Source organism: Boleophthalmus pectinirostris, unplaced genomic scaffold (genome assembly GCF_026225935.1).
Source record: "Boleophthalmus pectinirostris isolate CB_2022bp ecotype Guang Dong unplaced genomic scaffold, ASM2622593v1 HiC_scaffold_22, whole genome shotgun sequence".
NCBI classification, from domain to species: Eukaryota; Metazoa; Chordata; class Actinopteri; order Gobiiformes; family Gobiidae; genus Boleophthalmus; species Boleophthalmus pectinirostris.
In genome coordinates this window covers 9,021,078-9,041,320 of record NW_026571190.1, presented here as the reverse complement: position 1 = coordinate 9,041,320, position 20,243 = coordinate 9,021,078, and the positions used below count along the sequence as shown (strand labels likewise).

The following is a 20,243-nucleotide window of genomic DNA, read 5'->3' as shown; positions in this document are numbered from 1 at the left end:
AATTCTGCTTACTCCTCCTGTTTAATTCTGTCTACTTGTAATTGTTCATTATTATGGGTCAAACATTTAGGGTTGAAAAATATTACATAGCAATTTAGTGAAAATGTGCTGCTTGTTACAGTGAAATGCCACTCTGATGATGAGGAAGGGCTCTTGAGTTCTGTCGTTCTGAACAGGAAGTCAATGGACCAGGCTCTATTACAAAGCCATTATAGATCAATATTGCTGCAGTTTTACAAGAAAGAACAAAATGTAAAATCAGGCTCTACATATATTATAGTTTAACACAAAATACATGTGCTTTCCTTAAGCAACTAAAGATGGCTTTGTTGTTTATTTACACAACAAAATTCTGTTGATATCTGCATTTAAAGTGCTGGTGTAAGCATGTGATTTCAAGTTTGCTGAGCTGGTAACTTCAGCTAGGTCTGTGATAAGATGTAGATACCTTATTTATGAAGTCTTGAGATTTGTTGTTGAGATGTTGCCATGTGTCTGGTAATAAGACAGGTAGGGCAGAAGCATTGTGTCACTGTTTTGAATGCTACACAGTCAATATAATATTCATGTATACATAAAGACATTTGTTTGTATGACCATTAACAGGTGATGGAAAAGAGTTCATACTTCAGTGTGATTGGTTAATTCCATCTGTCATTCTCATAGGCTGACCAATACATTTTATATTGTATTTTATATTGCTATATTAGGCAAAATTTACTCTTGTGAGCTTTTAGACATCTTATATTGCTCTTACCGCCTCAAAAACATACCTGGAGTTGTGATTTGTTTCCTTCACACATGTTTGAATAATCCTTTATTATTATTCTGTCTATGTCTCCAAAACTCAAAATGCTCTGTTCTGCCTTGTGATGTCATGTAGTGGTGGTTTTCAAGTTAACGACTACATTTTACATTTTGTTCAGTAGAAATCGCCAATTCCAGTCCTGAAATCATCCAAATGATTCCAGTGAAGGTGTATGGAGTTTAAAAACACAGGGGAACACAGTCTTTTGGTTTGAGAAGAGACCTCAACACAGCACTAGATATTAAGGGTGTAATGATATCCAAATCTATTATCATGATATGCATCTCACAGTACGATATTTATTGCGATATTTTGGAGAAGCTGATATAATTGTAGATAGGAAACTTTTTTTTCCCTTTTAAAATACCTTGACAAGATTTTGGTGTGAATTAACATATCTTTTCATGTTGTCTGCACTGAAATGAATCATGGGATATGTAGTTCCCGATGTTTATAAGCTGTTACCACTATAAAGCAATGCATTTAAGCAAAGGAACTTGTAACTCGATATATTGTCACAGCCCAAATTATTGTGAGACTTTTGACGATACGATATCACGATATTTCGGTTATTGTTACATCCCTACTAGATACGTTTTTGATGAGGCAATGACGTTATAACAGATCAGAAAATAGCATAATATAGGCACTTTCATTTTATGTCCATATCACACAGCCCCACTTTCATGTCTTCCCACGTGCCTCTGTATACATCTTTAGTGTGGTCTGACGTCTTCACTTCCTGGAGCTCTGACTCTCCCTCCTCTTTACATGTTGATAGTTGAGCTCCTCTGAACAGTGCGTCTGGCTGGTGCGGCTCTGCTTATATAACAGTGTGGTGCTGTACAGTCTAGTAGTGATGATGATGCTGTGATCCTGCATTCAGTCTGCGCTCAGAGGCTGCTACTCCCCTGTTGGGCTCTTGACGCATTTAAACCATTATAAACTTGCCTTATTGATACAGGCAAGTTAGATTTTTTTTCACATTCTGGTAAGTTATAGGGGCTGGAGTAAGAGTGCATGTGCATGATAGAGATTTCTGGATGTTAGAACTATTTCTGTAGAATGTCAAATGTTTATGATTTGACATAATATTAGTTGCATGGCTCAGAATTTTGTGATATTGTGTATTGTCTGAAATTTGAAACTGCACTGTTGTAAAAATGTGCTTAAAGATTGTGTTTTTAAACAGTTTTGAGCTGTTTAGTGTAGGGAAAGCACAACCAGGGGCAGGAGTTGAGAATTATTACTAGTTACACACTCTATGCGTCGCAGCAGCTGCATGCTCTGCCTGTGACTGTCTATGGCTGCATTGTTCCTGTCAAGTAAATAAAAACAATTAAATTATTAATATTAATTTTCCAGATGCAGTTAGAGAAAAAAATGGCAAATACTATATCCTGATAGTTCAATTGGGTGTTTTGTTCATTATAAATCTTGTTGATAACTTAAATTCTACTCTAAAATATACTATGAGGAATAATTATGCAATCAAACATGTATTATTATTTTTTCCTCTCATTTAAGTTTTGTGGGTGAATGATAATTTTATAGTACATTTGCTTTGGCCGCTATGAAAACAGTGTAGTTGAATTCTGTTTTGTACATTGTAGTGAAATTCTACTATAATCCCAGCATGTAATTATGTAAAAGATAAAACAACAGGACTGTGTTGAACTTTCATAAAGATACAAAATGTGATATTTTGTTATTTCTTCTTATTATTATGTATTATGTTTTTTTGTTAAGAGACAGCACATATTAATGAACATTTAAGATGTAAATATGTAAAGACTATAGCCAGTGTTTCCATGGACAGGTTGATGTCAGACCATCACAGGACAGGGATAGTACAGCAACAATCACACAAGGCAAATTTACCACACCAGCACCCTCACTATACATACAACTATAAAGACTGTTCATTTGAAGCTTGAAATTAAAAGTTAAACCAAAAACCCCTCAATATATTAAAAAAAATTTACATGGTGACATATCTGATCCTGCAGTAACCACTATTTTAAAGTTTTAGAAAACCTGATACTTTTTAATGTATATTTTTGAGTTCTACCTTTCAGTCCAGTATGTCGGCACTGACTTTAAATGCAGAATTGAAAGCGGCTGGATCTAAGTTGCTCCCCTCAGGCCTGTGTTGTCACTGCTAACAGTTCCATGACTCATGCTGATTTAGGGCCGCTCGATAGGCGCACAGGAGGAGGACTCTGTTTGGGGAGTACTAGTGTATCATCAATACAGCAGAGTGAAGTTGAAGTAATAATAACACATGATACTTATTCCGGGATGATTGTGATACTGAAATCAAAAGTCTCAATATTTTAAATGGAAGAAAATCAAATGAATCTAATGCATTTTTATATTGGTATGATTCAAATCAAAAGAAACTACAGCAACCATGATCCTTTGCTCCATTTCAGTGCAGCTATTTGAATGAATTAAATCATTTATTCATCCTTTTATTGTTACTGTTCTTTTCAAGCAGTTGGTCCATGTGTTTTGAGTTTGAACATCAGAGTTGTGCAAATGGTGACGTTTGCTTCAAAATTAAAAAGTTATGTGATAGTCATACCAACACTATGCTTTTAACATGAACAAGTAATACTGCTCTCTGTAGCTTTAGCTGAAAACTTTTCTAGAAACTTTTTTTCTTTTCATAAGTGACAGTTTTCTGTTCTTTATAATGTTATGCTATGTTTTTTGGCCCCTCCATAGAACTACAAACATAGACTCTTTCTGATAACTGAATCAAATTGCTGATACAGTCTCAATTTTAAAGCTAGCTGCGACTGTTTTTAGCCTCATTTGAACTTCTTTATCCTACAGTACTGCTGCAGAGAGTGGGGTCTTTTTGAATCCTTGGAAAGAACTGAAATCTAATTAATAATTGTATCTGTAATAATAATTGTTTCAAAATGTAGTCCTAAATTTCTAAACACTGTTTTTTTAAATGTCCTATATTATGCAAAATTGACTCTTGTGAGCTTGAAGTCGTGTTATAATGTTGTTACCTCATCAAAAACGTGCCCAGAGCTTCATTTTGTTTCATCCACACATTTTTGAGTAATCCTTTAATATCTGTCTACATCTCCACAGCTCAAACTGCTCTGTTCCACACTGTGATGTCATGAAGTGGTAGTTTTCAAGTTAACAGCTGCCTTTTACTTTTCAGTAGATCTCGACAATCCCAGAGCTGAAATGATCCAAGTGAAGGTGGATGGAGTTTAAAAACACAGTTCCTGTATTACCAAATGACATCACAAGGTGGCACACAGTGTTTTCAGTTTGAGAGCTCAGCCTAAATCTGCAGGATTTGTGTGTTAAACATGTGAATGAAACAAAACATAACTGCTGGTCTGTTTGTGATGAAGAAACAACATTATAGCATAGATAAGAAAATAGCGTAATATGGGCCCTTTAAATACGGACTTTAATTTGCGTAATCTTATCTGTTCATTCATTAGGTTAGTATTTTCTGCGTAATTTATTTTATACACTACCCAGTTCCTAGTGACATCATATAAACTTGGCTTGACCGTAACTTTATCTTCCCCATTCATATCCCGTCTACTCCAGGAACCGGGGATGTTACGGTACTTGAGACAAAAAACATACAGGAAGAATCTGTGAAGAGAACACTGCACTCCCCAAGGCTAAGCTGGCCTGTTTCTGAGACCCCTTCACAATAAAAGCCCTGACACACTTTACCTGACCACGGGAGCTCTTCTGTTACAGCCTGTACAAAGATGCTGGATACGACGCAGAATCATCCCTAGCTGCAGTACTTTTCCATCAGGTGTAGAGTAAAATATGCTGTGACCTGAAGTACACTGTGTGCTCTGGTGTTCTGTGGTTTGGACATTCTGCTGGGTACTGTTAGTTCTATGCTGTGTATATTTTTATATTTGTCCTTTTATATTATTTCATTGCACAGCTGAAGATGTATTTTTTTAGCTTTATTTGGCTGGACAGTTGTGGTGTGAAATGGGGAGAGAGAGTGTAGAGACATTTAACAAACAGTTGAGGCCGGGAGGTGTACCCATGACTAGAGATTGTCCGATATGTTTTTTTCATGGCTGATGCAGATTATTTAAAATCCAAAGGAGAAGAACCAATGGGTGATGACCTCTGCCGATATATTTGGGCCAATATGTAGAGCCAGTTCATCTACAACATTTTTTTTTTACTACAAACTGTGTAGTGCAGTATAGTCACATTTTTGTAGCACACTCTTTGGACTAAAGTGTTTAAACAAAGCTTCATGCATGTATTTTTCATGCATATTTAGTCTGTTGGTTGGGGCATACAAAATATCACCCTATGCAGGAGATTATGGCTGATCGCCGATACTCTAAAAAGGGCAAATATCTCTAGTACCCATGACCCTAGGTGGCAGCAATCACTTTGCAAAACCTTACCTACACTACCGGCAAGCACAAAGATGTGTTACAATAATTCTGTCTTCTAAAGCAGGCATATTCTGCAAAATTCTTTTTTTAGATCTTTGTTATACTTGCTTCCTCTCACCATTCATTCACTTGATGTTGTACTTGGAGTGATTTGTCCATGTTTGAGCCAGCTTTAATCACTTATTTTCATGTCGCCATTTTGACAATAAATCCCTGTTCCCTGCTCACTGCTCTGTACTATACTGCTCTGTGTATATATAATATAATATGATATAATATAATATAGTTCCATTCCAGTTGCCTATTATGTTAGAAACTCTCATTCTAACATAATGATCCATGGTGTGTCAAAGTTTACAGATATATTGCAAACACAAGGACAATAGGCCTTCTTTAAAAGTAGCTGAGGGAAAATCATATTTGAGTAGAGTCCTGAATATATTAGTGTGTGCTTGTGTGATCCTCAAAGTCTTGAATAGTGCAGAGTGACTACAGCTCCAGCAGTCTGCTCCAGGGAAGTTGTGGCTGTACTGATGTAGTTCACCACCATTGTGTAACTGTGTAAATGAATTCAAATGCTATCATACTCTCAAATTTGTGCTCCTTTTAAGTAACCTATGAATCGTATGAAGACATGGCTGGCCACATTCTTTTGTAAAAACATTAGTCTCAAAATGGAGTTGTACAGTATCATAATTGTATCATAATTTGTGACTGAGGAGAGAGCTGTTTTATAGGGCCCATATTATGCTATTTTCTCTTCTATGTTCTAATGTTGTTTCCTCACGACAAACAGACTTGGAGTTGTGTTTTGTTTCATTCACACATGTTTAACACATAAACCCTGTATATTTCCTGAGTTCTTCTCTCAAACAAAAAACACCTTATGATGTCATGTGGTAATAGAGGAAGTGCTCCACTATGTTTTTAAACTCCATACACCGTCACTTGGATGATTTAGCTGATTTAAGACCTGAATTTGCCTATTTTACTGTACAAAAGCTAAATGGTAGCTGTCAACTTGAAAACTACCACTTCATGACATCATAAGGTGGAACAGAGCATTATGAGCTCTGTAGATGTAGATAGACTAATAATAAAGGGTTATTCAACCATGTGAATGAAACAAAACGCAACTCCAGGTATTTTTTTGAGGAGGTATCAACATTATAACAGGACTTGAAGCTCACAAGTGTCCATTTTGTGTAATATAGGACCTTTATAGTGAAGTATGCATTTGAACCCTAACTTCCCAGATCTCTCTTCCTCTCATGAACCATTTTCCCTTTGCTATATTTCTATCAGGTGCGTCTTTAAGAGCCTGTGTTATGTATGTGTATTCTCCATCATGTGTGACGTGTGCTGATGGCAGAGTGCTTGGTCCAGACTTTCTAATCAAATATTCATCAGTTTAAGAGCCTCTCCTCCCTCTCTCTCTTTCTCCCTCCCTCTCTGTCACTGTGCTGAGCTGATGTTGTGTGGAGCAGCTGTACAAATGCACAAGTCCAGAATCAGCAAGAAGTAAATCAAAGCTACTAAAAGTCTATAGGTCTGCAGTCCACTGGTCCCTAGAGGCAACCAGGAACACTGGCTCTCACTGTGAATGTTACGTCCTTATTTAACCAATACAACCTCAAATACTACTTCTATATGTACACAGTTTACTTTTTCACATCCGTCTTACTGTTATTCACTGCAAGGAATTCGTAAGTGCTTTTCACAACTTTCAGAGACCAGACATCATGGTAAATCTAACAACAACTAGCATGCTAATACTTCAATCTTTAGGAGCAGTTTACTACAATATTTATATACTGGGGACATGTTTTTCACAATACATGGAAAAAATATAACATAGCAAATATAAAAACTTTGCTCTTTTCTCCTCTAAGAATACAGCTGAAACAATAACACCTAGATAAGTGTATATTCTGTTCCTCTAGTGCCCGAAGCATGATTTGTGGGTCTATTTGTGGGTTTGGCTTTTCCTGTCAGGAAGGGACTTTGATCCTTACACCCCGCCGTGACAGAGCAGATGTGACGTGAGATTGAACACACTAAAATGACGACAGCACTCTTTCTATGTTTCCGTCAAACTGCTGAAGCTTATCTTGACATTCCACATAGTGTGTGTTCACACTGCAGCGCATGTGTTCAGTGCTGGCTTTAGTGTTATGAATCCCACCTCTGCCATTTTGCTCAGTGTCTTCTCCAGTTTCACGTTTATACCTGTCCTGTCTAATAAAGCATATGGGTGAAAAATATGTATATATTAAAGGTGTACTATGTAACTTCTGACAGGAGGTCCACCACCTGCATGTCTTCATGGACATATTACTGCTTTGCCTGCAGGTTTACACAGTATAAAATAAAAAGTATCTATCTCCATGGAGACAAGGAAGAGGCACTATCAGGCCAATTTACAGGTCATCTGTGCATATGCATGTCTATTTATGGATACATGTTTTACACCAGTAATTTAATAGATAAGTAAATAGATAATGGTATGGCATTTGCCTTAAATAGATAAGTTAAATGTGATGTTGAGAAACATTCACAGAGAAAGCAATCAGATCCAGATAGGAGACCACAATCAGAAAAGTTACACCTTTAAGCAATCATATCAGATAGTGTCCATAGACCAACCATAGACTGTATAAACAAGTGAACTAAGTGAGTGTGACATCACCCATAGCGTCCGGCTTCACTCAAATGAAGCTTGCAATGCTAGTGGTTACAGGGATGAATTTGGAGCCAGGCTCTATTATGAATTTTTTTTTTGTAGAGAAAATAACGAAATAAAAACACCACAATCACATAGAGCAGGTTAATGAACATTTTAAGACCAAAATGAAGAGTCTCATTGCCGCAGTTACAGAGAGAAGGACCACAATATTCCAATGTAAGTCAATTGGAACCAGGGTCAGTAGGAGCCTGAAGCCCCCACATGCTCACTTCCTATTTGGAACGTGGCAGCTTGCGCGTTAGCTATGTCCATTTACATATACAGTTTACTGTGTCAACATGCTTTTTATTATGAAGACAACATAATACTACTTGAAAAATATGAGACTTAACTTTGATCAAATGTTATTATGCCAATAATGCAGCTAGTTGTCTTTATTAAATCAATATCATCTTAATTTTAGATAAATGGATATGGTTGTTTCTTCCAGGACATTCAAAGTAAAAATGGTTAAAAAAAAAAAGATTCCCATACTCTACACCTGTGCCCCTCACTGCTCTGACTATACTTCCCTCTCTTGTCTTGTGTCTCTACAGGGTGCGTGCTGAGAGTAGGGCACACCCCCGTCCCACTGCTTTAGGATGGCCTCAGAGGGCTCCACTATCCCCAGTCCTGTGGTGCGTCAGATCGACAAACAGTTCCTGATCTGCAGCATATGTCTGGACCGCTACCAGAACCCCAAAGTGCTGCCCTGCCTGCACACCTTCTGTGAGAGGTGAGTGCATCGCCATGGGAACGGGGCACATGCATATACAATGGTTTCAGTGTGATTCCTTCCTGATATAAAGGATTTTGGGAGGACTTTTCACCATTATTTTGATTTGAATTTTCTTATTGGAGGAATGATGAATCCTTTGCCTGAAGTGCATGATGATATAGGGGCTTCTGGCTATATACCATCTCAAACTGAGTTGAAGATACATTTTCTAGACAATTCAATATATTATACATATCAAAAGCATCCAGTGTTTATGTAAAAGAATAATAAAAACCTATTTATTAACCTACTTATTTAGTCAGTTGTTATTTTTTGTAGCAAAAAAATGCTGGGACATTAATCTCACTATTATGTTAGAAAATGTTTGAATTTTACCATACTAAAATTTCAAACACGATTTGAAAAAAAAAAAAAGGTCAAATCAACCGGACAAAAATGACAGGAGAAGAAGGACCTTTCCTGAAAAGCCTTAGAATGATCTTGAGCTGTATCAGAACAAGTATAAGAGCACATAGACTAGTATACGCCCATGGACCACTATGGAACCTACCTGAGGGATTATACTGACATAAGACCACATGGTAATATAAAAGGTACATATGAACTACGATTTAATGCTGAAAATTCAGTTGTTTCATGGAATCAGAATCTGTATTGAGTATCAAAATTGCGTTTGAAGTTTTAATATCATGACAACGCTACTCAAGGCATACATTATCCCATAAAAAAAAAAAAACAGAGAGAAATATCATATTATACCATAATATTATATAACAACATGAAAATATTAATGCTAAATATTGTACATACTTTGATTAGATACTAAATTGCCTGTACTAATGCATGAATAAATACAAATAAAGACAAATCAAATGTATTCTAGTAATAAAAATACTTTTTAAGCCTTTCATACATATTGTACAAATGATGTAAAGTTGTTATTGTTTAAATTGTATTGTTCACCGTTGTACACAGCTCACCTCTGGACTAATTATAAAAAAGCCAGTTTGCAAAGACTACAAGTGGCCTACAATGACGCTTGCTTTTGAGGAGGCCACGATGGACGATGGACGAGTGCGATTGAAATGTTTGTTACTGCATGAGTGAACACTTTGCAAGCTGCACTAAGAATTTTAATGTACAGTTTTATCTGCAGACTGAACAAATCAGACAATGAAATAATAATGTCACTCACAAATCTGAGATTCAGTGCAATACGATATCAGTCCAGTATGTGGAGACACTGGTATGACTGTCTTTTAAAAACATGAATGTTTATTGTTTTGTATTGTCACTAACCTTGTCTGTTTTTAAAATGGACCATGAGTCCGGAATAAAGATGATGATGATGATATTGCTGACCATATCATGTATACATTCCCTTAAATATTCTTGTCCTCTTTGCAGGTGTCTGGCGAACTACATCCCCGCACACAGTCTGACCCTGTCCTGCCCCGTGTGCAGACAGACCTCCATCTTACCCGAGAAGGGAGTGGGTGCTCTGCAGAACAACTTCTTCATCACCAACCTCATGGACGTACTGCAGAGGACCCCCGACAAACACAGCCCACAGGACCCCAGCCTCAGCCCCATCAGCTCTGTGGGGCCGGGCCAGCTGCTGTCCTGCCCCAACCATGGAGGCAGTGTAAGGCCCGCACACATTCTACTCATACTGGGGTTACAGACAGTGGTGGAGTATTTTTTATAAATTTATACTAAATAGATATAAAGTACACATGAAAACAGATAATAAGTTAATTCATTTTTTATGTGTGTATAATATAAAAAAATAAATAAAAGTACTTATTGATCGCAAACCTAGAAGGAAAAGCTGAATGCTGACAGCAAATTGATTGAGCTTTGTCGGTCCACCCAGATTTAATTCCCTGTCATAAACGAAGTCATGAACAATAATGACATTAAATTATTGCTCATAATAATAACTGCACAATTAGTCCCTCTAAATCTCAATTTAAAAAAAAATCTGTATAATGTTTTGGTCAGGTGATGGAATTTTATTGCCCGCCCTGTGAGACGGCCATGTGTCAGGAGTGCACCAGTGGAGAACATGGAGAACATCCCACAGTTCCTCTCAGAGACGTGGTTGAACAGCACAAGGCCTCACTGCAGGACCAGCTCAGTGCTGTCAAGAAGAGGTACCTCTCACACGATTTATACATTTTGTCATTGTAGATGTCCTAGCAAAACATTGTTGAAGTTACAGTTTCTGATTTAAATGTCATCTGTATCGCTACAAAGTTATAATAACACTATTATGTATGGCAAGTCATGTCACAAGGAGTGGAACATAAACTACAAACTCTTGCAATGTAAAAATGTCATACAGTGTTTTGTGAGTGAAAATGTGAATTTGGAAATCTGATTTTTGATATCAATAATTCATTGATTGCCTTATTGAAACCCTCTGTACCCTCTTAGCTTTAAGATTCTGTGCAATGCTCCGCCCACAAGCCTATGTCACCCATACTCCCACACGACAATTCTCCATAAATACATCTTGACAAACCTGATGCAATGTGCAGTAGATTCATTAGTGGAATTCACACTGATTTTGTTGTGATAGGACTCTGAAGAGTGACTTTGCACAGGGAGCAAATGAAGGGGGACTCAGAGTGTGAAGCGAAACTTATAAAACATGTTAATATGTTGTTATTTAGGAATATAGCATTTTCAGAACAATTAAAGGTAGCATGGTGATCAAAATATGTTATGTGTTAACAGTTAATGCTCCATAGAAGTATGAAAGAAGTAGAGAGGAGAAGTAGAAATATGCCCTCTTTAAATAGCAAAAACAAAAGGTCTTTGCCCCCAAATCTGTCAGAGCACTCTTTTTCCAGTCTACAAAAGGTCAAAGAACCAAGTGGGTGTGAATGGGGTTATGGGGTGTTCAGGCAGTAAAAACAGTAGTAAAAACTTTAAAGCTAAAATAGAATTGTAACGCCAAAACAAGTACAACTCTTATTCAACATTATACCCATTATGTGTATACAACTTTGAAATTTTGGCTTTAATTAAATGAAACAAACACAGTCAGAAGACCTAATACTATGACATATTCTTTGTGCTCGTATGCAGACTGCCCGAGATCGACTGTGCTCTACACACCCTGTCAGAGATCCTGCAGCAGCTGACCCAGCAGAAGAGCTCCATCGAGGAGGACATCCACAGCACCTTTGATGAACTGCAGAAGACCCTGAACGTGAGGAAGAGCGTCCTGCTCATGGAGCTTGAGGTCAACTATGGACTCAAGCACAAGGTAATCGCTCAGACTCTAAAGTAGCAAAGACAAATATAGAAATGTTGTACACTAAAAGGCCGCAAGATTAATCGCGGTCGAATCAAAATCTCAATTTGTATTTAAGCAAAGGGCAAAGGCTGTAATGTTGTAAGATTTTTGGACACAGTAGCTTGCACATTACAATATAATATAATAATAAAGAGCAAAAATATAAATGTTAATAATAAATCAAAAATAAGTCAAGTAAGTCAACAACATTGTTTGTATTTTATATTCAAATGCTCTAAGTATCCACCCTTTGCTTTGTTGAGAGTGCTGTAAACCTTTGGCCTTCTCTCAGTGAGCTTCATGATGAAGTCTACTAAAATGGATTTCACTTCACAGCAGCGCCTTATGAGGGTCAAGGAATGCAAAGGGTGCAAAGTTATTTTTAAAAATCAAAAGTTTTGGGTTATTTTGAGTTTCATTTTTGTTTGCTACATTCCATGTGCCATTCATAGTGCTGAGAATTAAAAATGTAAATAGTAATGAAAACAGAGAAGTAACATAAATTAAGTGTGTCCAAACTCATCTCGTGTCCAGACTGGTCAGTAATGATGGCTTCTCAAGTTATCAAGTCAGGTTATTTGAACACTGAACCCTTATTAGTAAGGAATGACTTCAAAAACTGCAGACCTGATTCTCTGCTTGCTCTTCATTGGTGACATTTCACTGTAGCAGGCAGCAGATTTTCATTTACTTATTAATTATTTATTCACATGACCACTCCTTCAGCCATCACTTTCACTGTTGTGTCTGGCTCAGTGGATCATTACCATAAAGAAGGAGGGTGTTCGGAGGTCAGCGAGCCTCCCAAATCTTCTCAACCAATCGGAAAGCCCCGTTTACACCCCGCTACCCCCTAGTCCCGCCCCCGGGAGTGTGTCACATGGGAGCAGAGCTAATCATTCACAATGCACTGTCTACTGCAACTGAACTCACCACTGCTAACACTCCAGGGACAGAACCAGTGCACTTCAGGCGGACTAGGGTGTGTCGGAAATCAGCTTTGCATGTAGGGCATTATGTGATAGTGAGCCTGGGTGTCAAATAGCGCATATGTTTTGCTAAGAGGACAGTTTTGCAGGGAAAGTGGTGTGGAGAAGTAGATGTTGTCATGGCTGCACTTGTTGGAGCTGAGGATGTGGAGGTAGGTTGGGCTTATTTCTTTGGAGACTGGATTTGAAATAACAATTTTAGAGCAGTTTTGCTCCTTAAAACAGAAGTTTATAGTGTAGGGAATCACTGTCACATGATAAGAGTTTATGGATTGTGTAGTCACCTTGGTTATAAAATGATTCATTACTGCAGGTCCAGTGTTTGTACAAGATATAGAAGATCTCACGATAGAATAGAAAGCCACTTTATTTCCTTTATGTCAACTTGTTTTAAGTTAAGTGTACCTATGGTAAGAGCAAACAAGGTGCCAGTGATAGTAAAAGCAGTGGGAGGAAGGCTGCTGGGATTTTCACTTTCAAAATGAATGATTGAATACTGGTAAAATAAAAGTTAAACATATAACAAACAAGCAAAACAATGGCTAAATTCAAGTTTTGTGATGAGAAATGTTCGATTTAGTCATTCAGGTACAACCAGTGCACACAGAACAACACTAAAAAGCAGAATACTACACTATAATCAATAAATAGTATCAATCAGTGCCTTGTTCTTTAACAATAAAATAACTGCAATTTAATAATTGCAAAATTGTAAATTTAACACTTTACTGTGTCAAAGCATTTACATATTTGTTTATTTAAATGAGACAGTGCATATGAATTGGCATGAACCCATGTAAATATGCCAGATTTGGACATAAAAAAATATATCACTGGTAGTCACATTTTTATCTTATACTAGATGGCAAACCATCCTCCCAAAAAGTTACATAATGAACAAAGATATGGAAGATGAGGCTTGGGAAACTCCCAAATGCAGGACAACATAGAACCTCCTGCTCCCAGGGGCACTACATCTAAAACTAGGCTCAGGGATGTGAAAGGCTCTTTCCCCATAAGACAGGGTGGGTCTAGAGCCAGTCATGAGAATCATGAACAGAACAAGCAACTGCAGTCCACCTGAGGCTTGAGAAAAGTAGCCAAAAGACTTTTGCAAAAGAAAAAAGACAGGCAAAAGAGACAGTCTTTTGGTATCTGGTAAGATGTAAAAATATAGACATAAAAACTATAGATACAATGCAATTTTAATGTTACAATACTGTAAACAAATTTCAGTATTCTTGTCTCTTTTGTTCATTTAATGAAAGAACATATTTAACAAACATGATCAATGAATGACAACTTTATTGATTTGGGAAAACTAAAAATTGGAGTTATGCTATTCTTGAATCCATAGTATTTTATGCATGTAGCAGGTTTTGCAAGTACTTTTTTTTTTTCTCATATTCATAAAACATTCTGTTTAAAAAAAGAATAATTGGTAGAAACTTTTAATACTTTTATTTGTTTTGTAAAAACTTAAACTTTTAGTTTTTTAGGCTATAATTTGGTCAGATAGAATTACAGCAATTGGGAAAAAATATGTCAAAAATAAATGGAAAGTGTTTTATTTTTAGGTGATTCATTGGGTATTTTTGTAATTTGAAATTTAAAACATGGATTTATCTATGTAATAATAATATAATAATATATTGATGGAATTTTTGCAAGGGTTGCAAGGGACTACATAACCATATAGTCCTAAAAAATGGCATTATAGCACTAAAAAAATAATGCTTAGTAAACATAATTTTCTCTCTAAAGAAATCACTCTGTCTCCCTCTGCTGTCCATTGCAGGTACTTCAGGCCCAGTTGGATACACTGCTCCGAGGTCAGGAGGGCATCAACAGCAGCTGTAACTTCACTGAACAAGCCCTGAGCCACGGCACTGAGGCTGAGGTCCTGTTGGTCAAAAAACAGATGAGTGAGCGCCTTGTGGAACTGGCCAATCAGGAGCTCCCGTTACAACCCGGAGAAAACGACCAACTGGACTTCATTATAGAAACTGATGGACTCAAAAAATCCATACACAATTTGGGGACTATTCTCACCACTAACGCTGTTGCCTCAGAAACCGTCGCTACTGGGGAGGGACTCAAGCATTGCATAGTCGGAGTGCCCACATCTGTAACTGTAACCACGAAAGATAAGGACGGTGAGCTTTGCAAAATGGGAAACGCGAATATTACAGCCGAAATGTCAACTTCTGATGGATGCAAATGCAACGGAGAAATCGTGGACAATAAAAATGGAACTTATGAGTTTTTGTTCACCGTGCCTAAAGAGGGGACATTTTATTTGTCACTGTGTCTGTACGGGCAGCCTATCAAAGGTAGTCCCTTCAAAATAAAAGCCACTCGGTGTATAGATGTGTCGCCCACCAGTGACGGTGTGAAGAAGAGGCTCAAGTCTCCGGGCAGTGGGCACGTCAAGCAGAAGGCCATCAAGAGGCCAGCCAGCATGTACAGCACAGGTCGCAGGAAGGAGAACCCCATAGAGGATGACCTCATCTTTAGGATAGGTATACTACTTTTAAGTAATATCATGGATTAGTTTTGTCGATTTCATTTCTAAAAATATATAGACAGATGGGGATTAACCACAGAATTTCACAAAACAGGAAAATTCAAGATGGTTTGGGCAAACAAAATATAATCAAGTGATATAAAGGATCCAGTTTAAAGACATTTACAAGTATATTTTACATTATTTGTTTAAAGAGACTTGCCCAAACAAGTCTTTTAACCAAACAAGACTGTAAACATACAACTACCTTGTACGAATGTAGCAACTTGAATACATGTAGTGTATGGATGTGGTGACTGAGAATGAATATGACCAATTTGACTTACTGATTGACTGGATGAATGATGAATGAATAACCTGTCCAGGAACTGAAGGTGGAAATTGGCAATTTTGCTATAAACCTCTGCTGTGTAGGTCATTGTTTTTATTGCATTGTTCCTGATAAATAAAGTAAACTAAATTGTAGACATTGAGCATCTCTGAAGGCAAAATCCAAAATCATAGTTTTATGAAATAAGTAAAAAAAAAAAGTAGTTTTTTTTAAATTTCTCTACGTACATATTACATACTTAACCGGTTGCAAATTATACTTTTTGTGAAACACAAAAGTTTTTGTTTTTTTTCATCCATTTTAATAGAAAAGTTACATTTTGAACCTGGAATTTCAAAATTGCTGTTTTGCATTTACAGGTACATTTGAGGTTAGTTAATCATTTACAGTGTCAGAGTTGAAATTAAACTCTTTTTGGCGTTATTGTCAAGTTCTCTACAACTGAGCCACATTTAATCTCACTGTCTTTGTGTTCTTGGGCAAGACACTCAGCCCACCTTGCCTATATATGTATGTGATCTGTTGAACAAAATCATTTCAAAATGATTTACTTTGTTGAGAAGATACTTTTGTCATCCACATAGTAGTAAAAATATCCTATAAGTTGTAAGTACTGAAGTGTCTGTACTGTGCATTATAGGAACAAAAGGGAGAAACAAAGGAGAGTTCACAAACTTACAGGGAGTGGCAGCGTCCACAGACAAGGTTCTGATCGCAGACAGCAACAACCAATGTGTACAGGTATGAATCTGAGTTCTTTACTGTGCTAATTGTATGAGCGTATATGGTTTAACCTTTAATACATTTCTTTTAGATTTTTTCCAACGAGGGCCAGTTCCGCAGCCGCTTTGGGGTCCGGGGCCGCACTCCCGGTCAACTCCAGAGACCTACAGGGGTCGCTGTGCACCCCAATGGAGACATCATCATCGCAGACTATGACAATAAGTGGGTTAGCATCTTTAACTGTGAGGGCAAGTTCAAGGTGAGGCTCAGTGAGTATTGATCCTTTGCAGCTGATACCATCAACATTCTCTGGGGGTGTGATGCTAACTGTAGGCACTGCTCTTTCTGAAGTTCTGTTAGACTTTAATTTGAAGTTTATTTTAACATAATCTGGCCAGAAAAAGATGACTTACCTGGTAGTACAACAGGTAAGCTGATTTGTACGGTTAAACACGTGCCTCTCACGTAACATTAATCACAAGATAGTTAGTGTCAGCCAACAGGATTGATCATAGGCTCATGAAGATGTGTTGTATAAATCATTTTTTTCTTAGGTGGTCAGATGATCTTAAATGTTTTTCGGCAGTGATAATGAGCATTGTGTCACGATGGTAAATGTTAAACACTCTGCCATAGACATCCTTATACAAAACCCCAGCGTGATGTCACTGCAAAGTGTCAATAGTAGACAATTTACTCATTAATTTGAATGGATATTTGTTATTTGAGTTTGTTTATTACTTTGCTGTGTAGAATAAGATTGGCACAGGAAAGCTGATGGGCCCTAAGGGAGTGTCTGTGGACAGAAATGGACACATCATTGTAGTGGACAACAAGGCCTGCTCCGTCTTCATCTTCCAGCCCAACGGCAAACTGGTCACCAAGTTTGGGAACCGTGGTAACGGGGACAGACAGTTCGCAGGTAAAAATAACTGCTTCCAAACTATTATGTTATAAAAGGCTATACTGTAGGCTTACCTGTTCTGTGGTGTAACATATAATAAAGTAAAGGTATGTGTCTAAAGTATTTTTACTTTTATCTATAGGTCCTCACTTTGCTGCTGTCAACAACAACAATGAAATTATAGTTACAGATTTTCACAACCATTCTGTCAAGGTAAGAGGCATGTCAAACTTAAAAGGATAGGCAACAGGGCTGGGACCCCTTCGAAAACAATATTTTACACTTACAATAACTCATATTCTTTAAATAAACTTTTTTTTTTTACATCTTTATAATGTGTTTTAGGTTTTTAACACAGAGGGAGAGTTTCTCCTAAAGTTCGGCTCAAACGGTGAGGGAAATGGTCAGTTCAACGCTCCAACTGGAGTGGCTGTGGACGCCAATGGCAACATCATTGTGGCAGACTGGGGCAACAGCCGCATACAGGTCAGAGCTAACTGTATGTTGTATGTAATGAGAGCAGTTTTCATTAAAAAAAATTAAAATAGTGGGGCTATACTCAAATGAGAGACTCAAATAAGGCTCATTCTGCTTTCTAATTGGATAATTGTCACAAGAACCCAAACACGAAATTATAACCATGATGTCCAATGTTTTGGTAATTAAGAAGAAATTATAGCATTATAGTTATCACTAAAAGCTTTATTTAACTTGAACATTAAAATCTAAATCTTACATACAGTTCCTTTAAATTCAGTTCACAGTGCATTTTAAACAAAGACAGAGAAAACTCTATAACTGTAGCTGCTGAGCTAACAAAAGAATTGGATGATTTTCAAAATGTTTGTACAGAGACCCTTATATAGATATGTTCGAGAACATATTTTCTTTCTTGTACAGGAAGAGTTACCTGTTTGCAGTTTGCAAATGAAAACTTTTCATATTGTGACTTGATTGTGACTAACAGATCATGAAAGCATTCAACTTGTGACATGTGCTGTGTAAATAAAGAAAATTGATTACATGTAAAACATGCACAGTCATATGTTGTTCGTGTTTCCTTCTTTCCTTTTCCACATTGCTTATTATTTGCAGGTATTTGACGGCAGTGGCTCATTCCTGTCCTACATAAACACATGTGCAGACCCTCTGTACGGACCCCAGGGGCTGGCTCTCACCTCCGATGGACACGTTGTGGTGGCTGACTCCGGGAACCACTGCTTCAAAGTGTACCGCTACCTGCAGTAACTCCCCCTCTTCTCTCCTCTGCACTCACTCAAACTCAGATGGGAGGACAGGAGGACACTGGACTAAACTACAAACATGGCCGGCCTGCACTTGACCCGCTCCATCCCCGAACCACACCGTCATTGTGCCATCTGTCGACCCTGTGAAGACAAAGCCACTTCATGATTTATGGGAGATATTCAAAAGACTTCTGCTGATTGGTGCTTGGAGGAGACACTGGTCTACACATTATATTTCACATTACTGACACTGAGGATCATGGGAAAGGGTTTCTTCTTAATTAGTCTTTTAACTGTGTTATATTAATAATTTGAAATAATATTTAAAGCAACACTGTAGCTTTTTTTTTTAAAATAAAACCTGAAACAAAAACAGTCATGAAAACATACTGTATCATGCTACCATTCACATTATCTTCATATAAATGAATAGTAATGCAATAATAATGCTCAGAGTCACTTTACATTTCGTGCAGTATTCATTCACTTTACACTTGGTGGTGGTAAGCTACTATTGTACTGGAAATGTCCGCTAGCGGCCCCCACCAATACTCGGACGCAGAATACATTACAAGGCAATGTGTAACATGTCAAAATAATGCTTTGAATTGTTGATAGATTTGGTAACTAGGTTAATACTAACAGTGTTTCTGGTCGCTCAAGGAAGGGCATATGACAGAGGATTTGGCCAAATAACAATACGAGTGATTTTCTGTGCTGAAACTAGGGAATAGGGAGTAGTTAACATTACATAACATTTGCTACCCGTTACTCTCCTGTAATCCAGTATACAGTGTTGCTTTAAATTGTATTGAGTAGATTTCTGTAATTGGAGCATCCTATGGATATTTCACCTTCCTTATGTAAGGTCAAGCATGATATAGTCCTCTATTGCATGTATGTCCTGTTGAATGAATTTTTTAATAGATCATCACCAAAAGACAAATAAGTAAACACCTAAACTATTGTCTATATAGTAATAATACTTTCCAAAACTGGGTAAATGTTATAACATGCATCATTAGGATTCTTTACAAAAAATTAAAATATGGATAAGTACAATAAGTACAATAAATGACAGTATATGTATGAATATTCCAGAAGATTAAAGACGCACTTTGGACCTAAATAATATAATAGTCATACAGTTAAAAATGTTTATTGTTTTTCACTTGTACTGTTTATTGGCTTGCCAGTTTGTTTCTCCCAAGCACACGTTTTATTTTCTACATAAATGTTTAAATTATTTCTTTTACATTGTCTTGCTATCTGTATTGCCAAATGGAATTAAAGTGCCCATCTAAACTAATGTTAAACATGTCTGATGTATTTGTTTATTTATTTACCGTCATCTCACTTTATCACACAACGTTTGTTTTTTTTTTTCCTTATCACCCGTAATTATTCATAAATCTGATATATGCAAACTCAAGGACAAAGTTGTGATGTTTATATGAAACAGCAGATGGCGCCTAAAATCCTTAGCTTTTGTTTTCATCCCTGTGTGGCTTTCAATCAA

The 20,243-nt window shown here is 37.1% G+C and overlaps 1 protein-coding gene across 2 annotated transcripts in view; it reads left to right on the top strand.

Moving 5' to 3' along the window:
- Positions 1 to 20,040, top strand: part of trim2a (tripartite motif containing 2a) — a 32,585-nt gene extending 12,545 nt beyond the window's left edge. For both annotated transcript variants that reach the window (XM_020932911.2, XM_055157888.1), the window contains 11 exons: positions 8,515 to 8,693; positions 10,104 to 10,341; positions 10,701 to 10,852; positions 11,793 to 11,973; positions 14,791 to 15,514; positions 16,491 to 16,591; positions 16,665 to 16,832; positions 17,327 to 17,495; positions 17,620 to 17,690; positions 17,823 to 17,963; positions 18,573 to 20,040. In XM_020932911.2, the coding sequence (XP_020788570.2) occupies positions 8,560 to 8,693; positions 10,104 to 10,341; positions 10,701 to 10,852; positions 11,793 to 11,973; positions 14,791 to 15,514; positions 16,491 to 16,591; positions 16,665 to 16,832; positions 17,327 to 17,495; positions 17,620 to 17,690; positions 17,823 to 17,963; positions 18,573 to 18,725 (2,232 nt within the window). In that variant the 5' untranslated portion in view covers positions 8,515 to 8,559 and the 3' untranslated portion in view covers positions 18,726 to 20,040. The remainder of the gene's footprint in view (positions 1 to 8,514; positions 8,694 to 10,103; positions 10,342 to 10,700; positions 10,853 to 11,792; positions 11,974 to 14,790; positions 15,515 to 16,490; positions 16,592 to 16,664; positions 16,833 to 17,326; positions 17,496 to 17,619; positions 17,691 to 17,822; positions 17,964 to 18,572) is intronic.
- Positions 20,041 to 20,243: the final 203 nt, after the last annotated feature.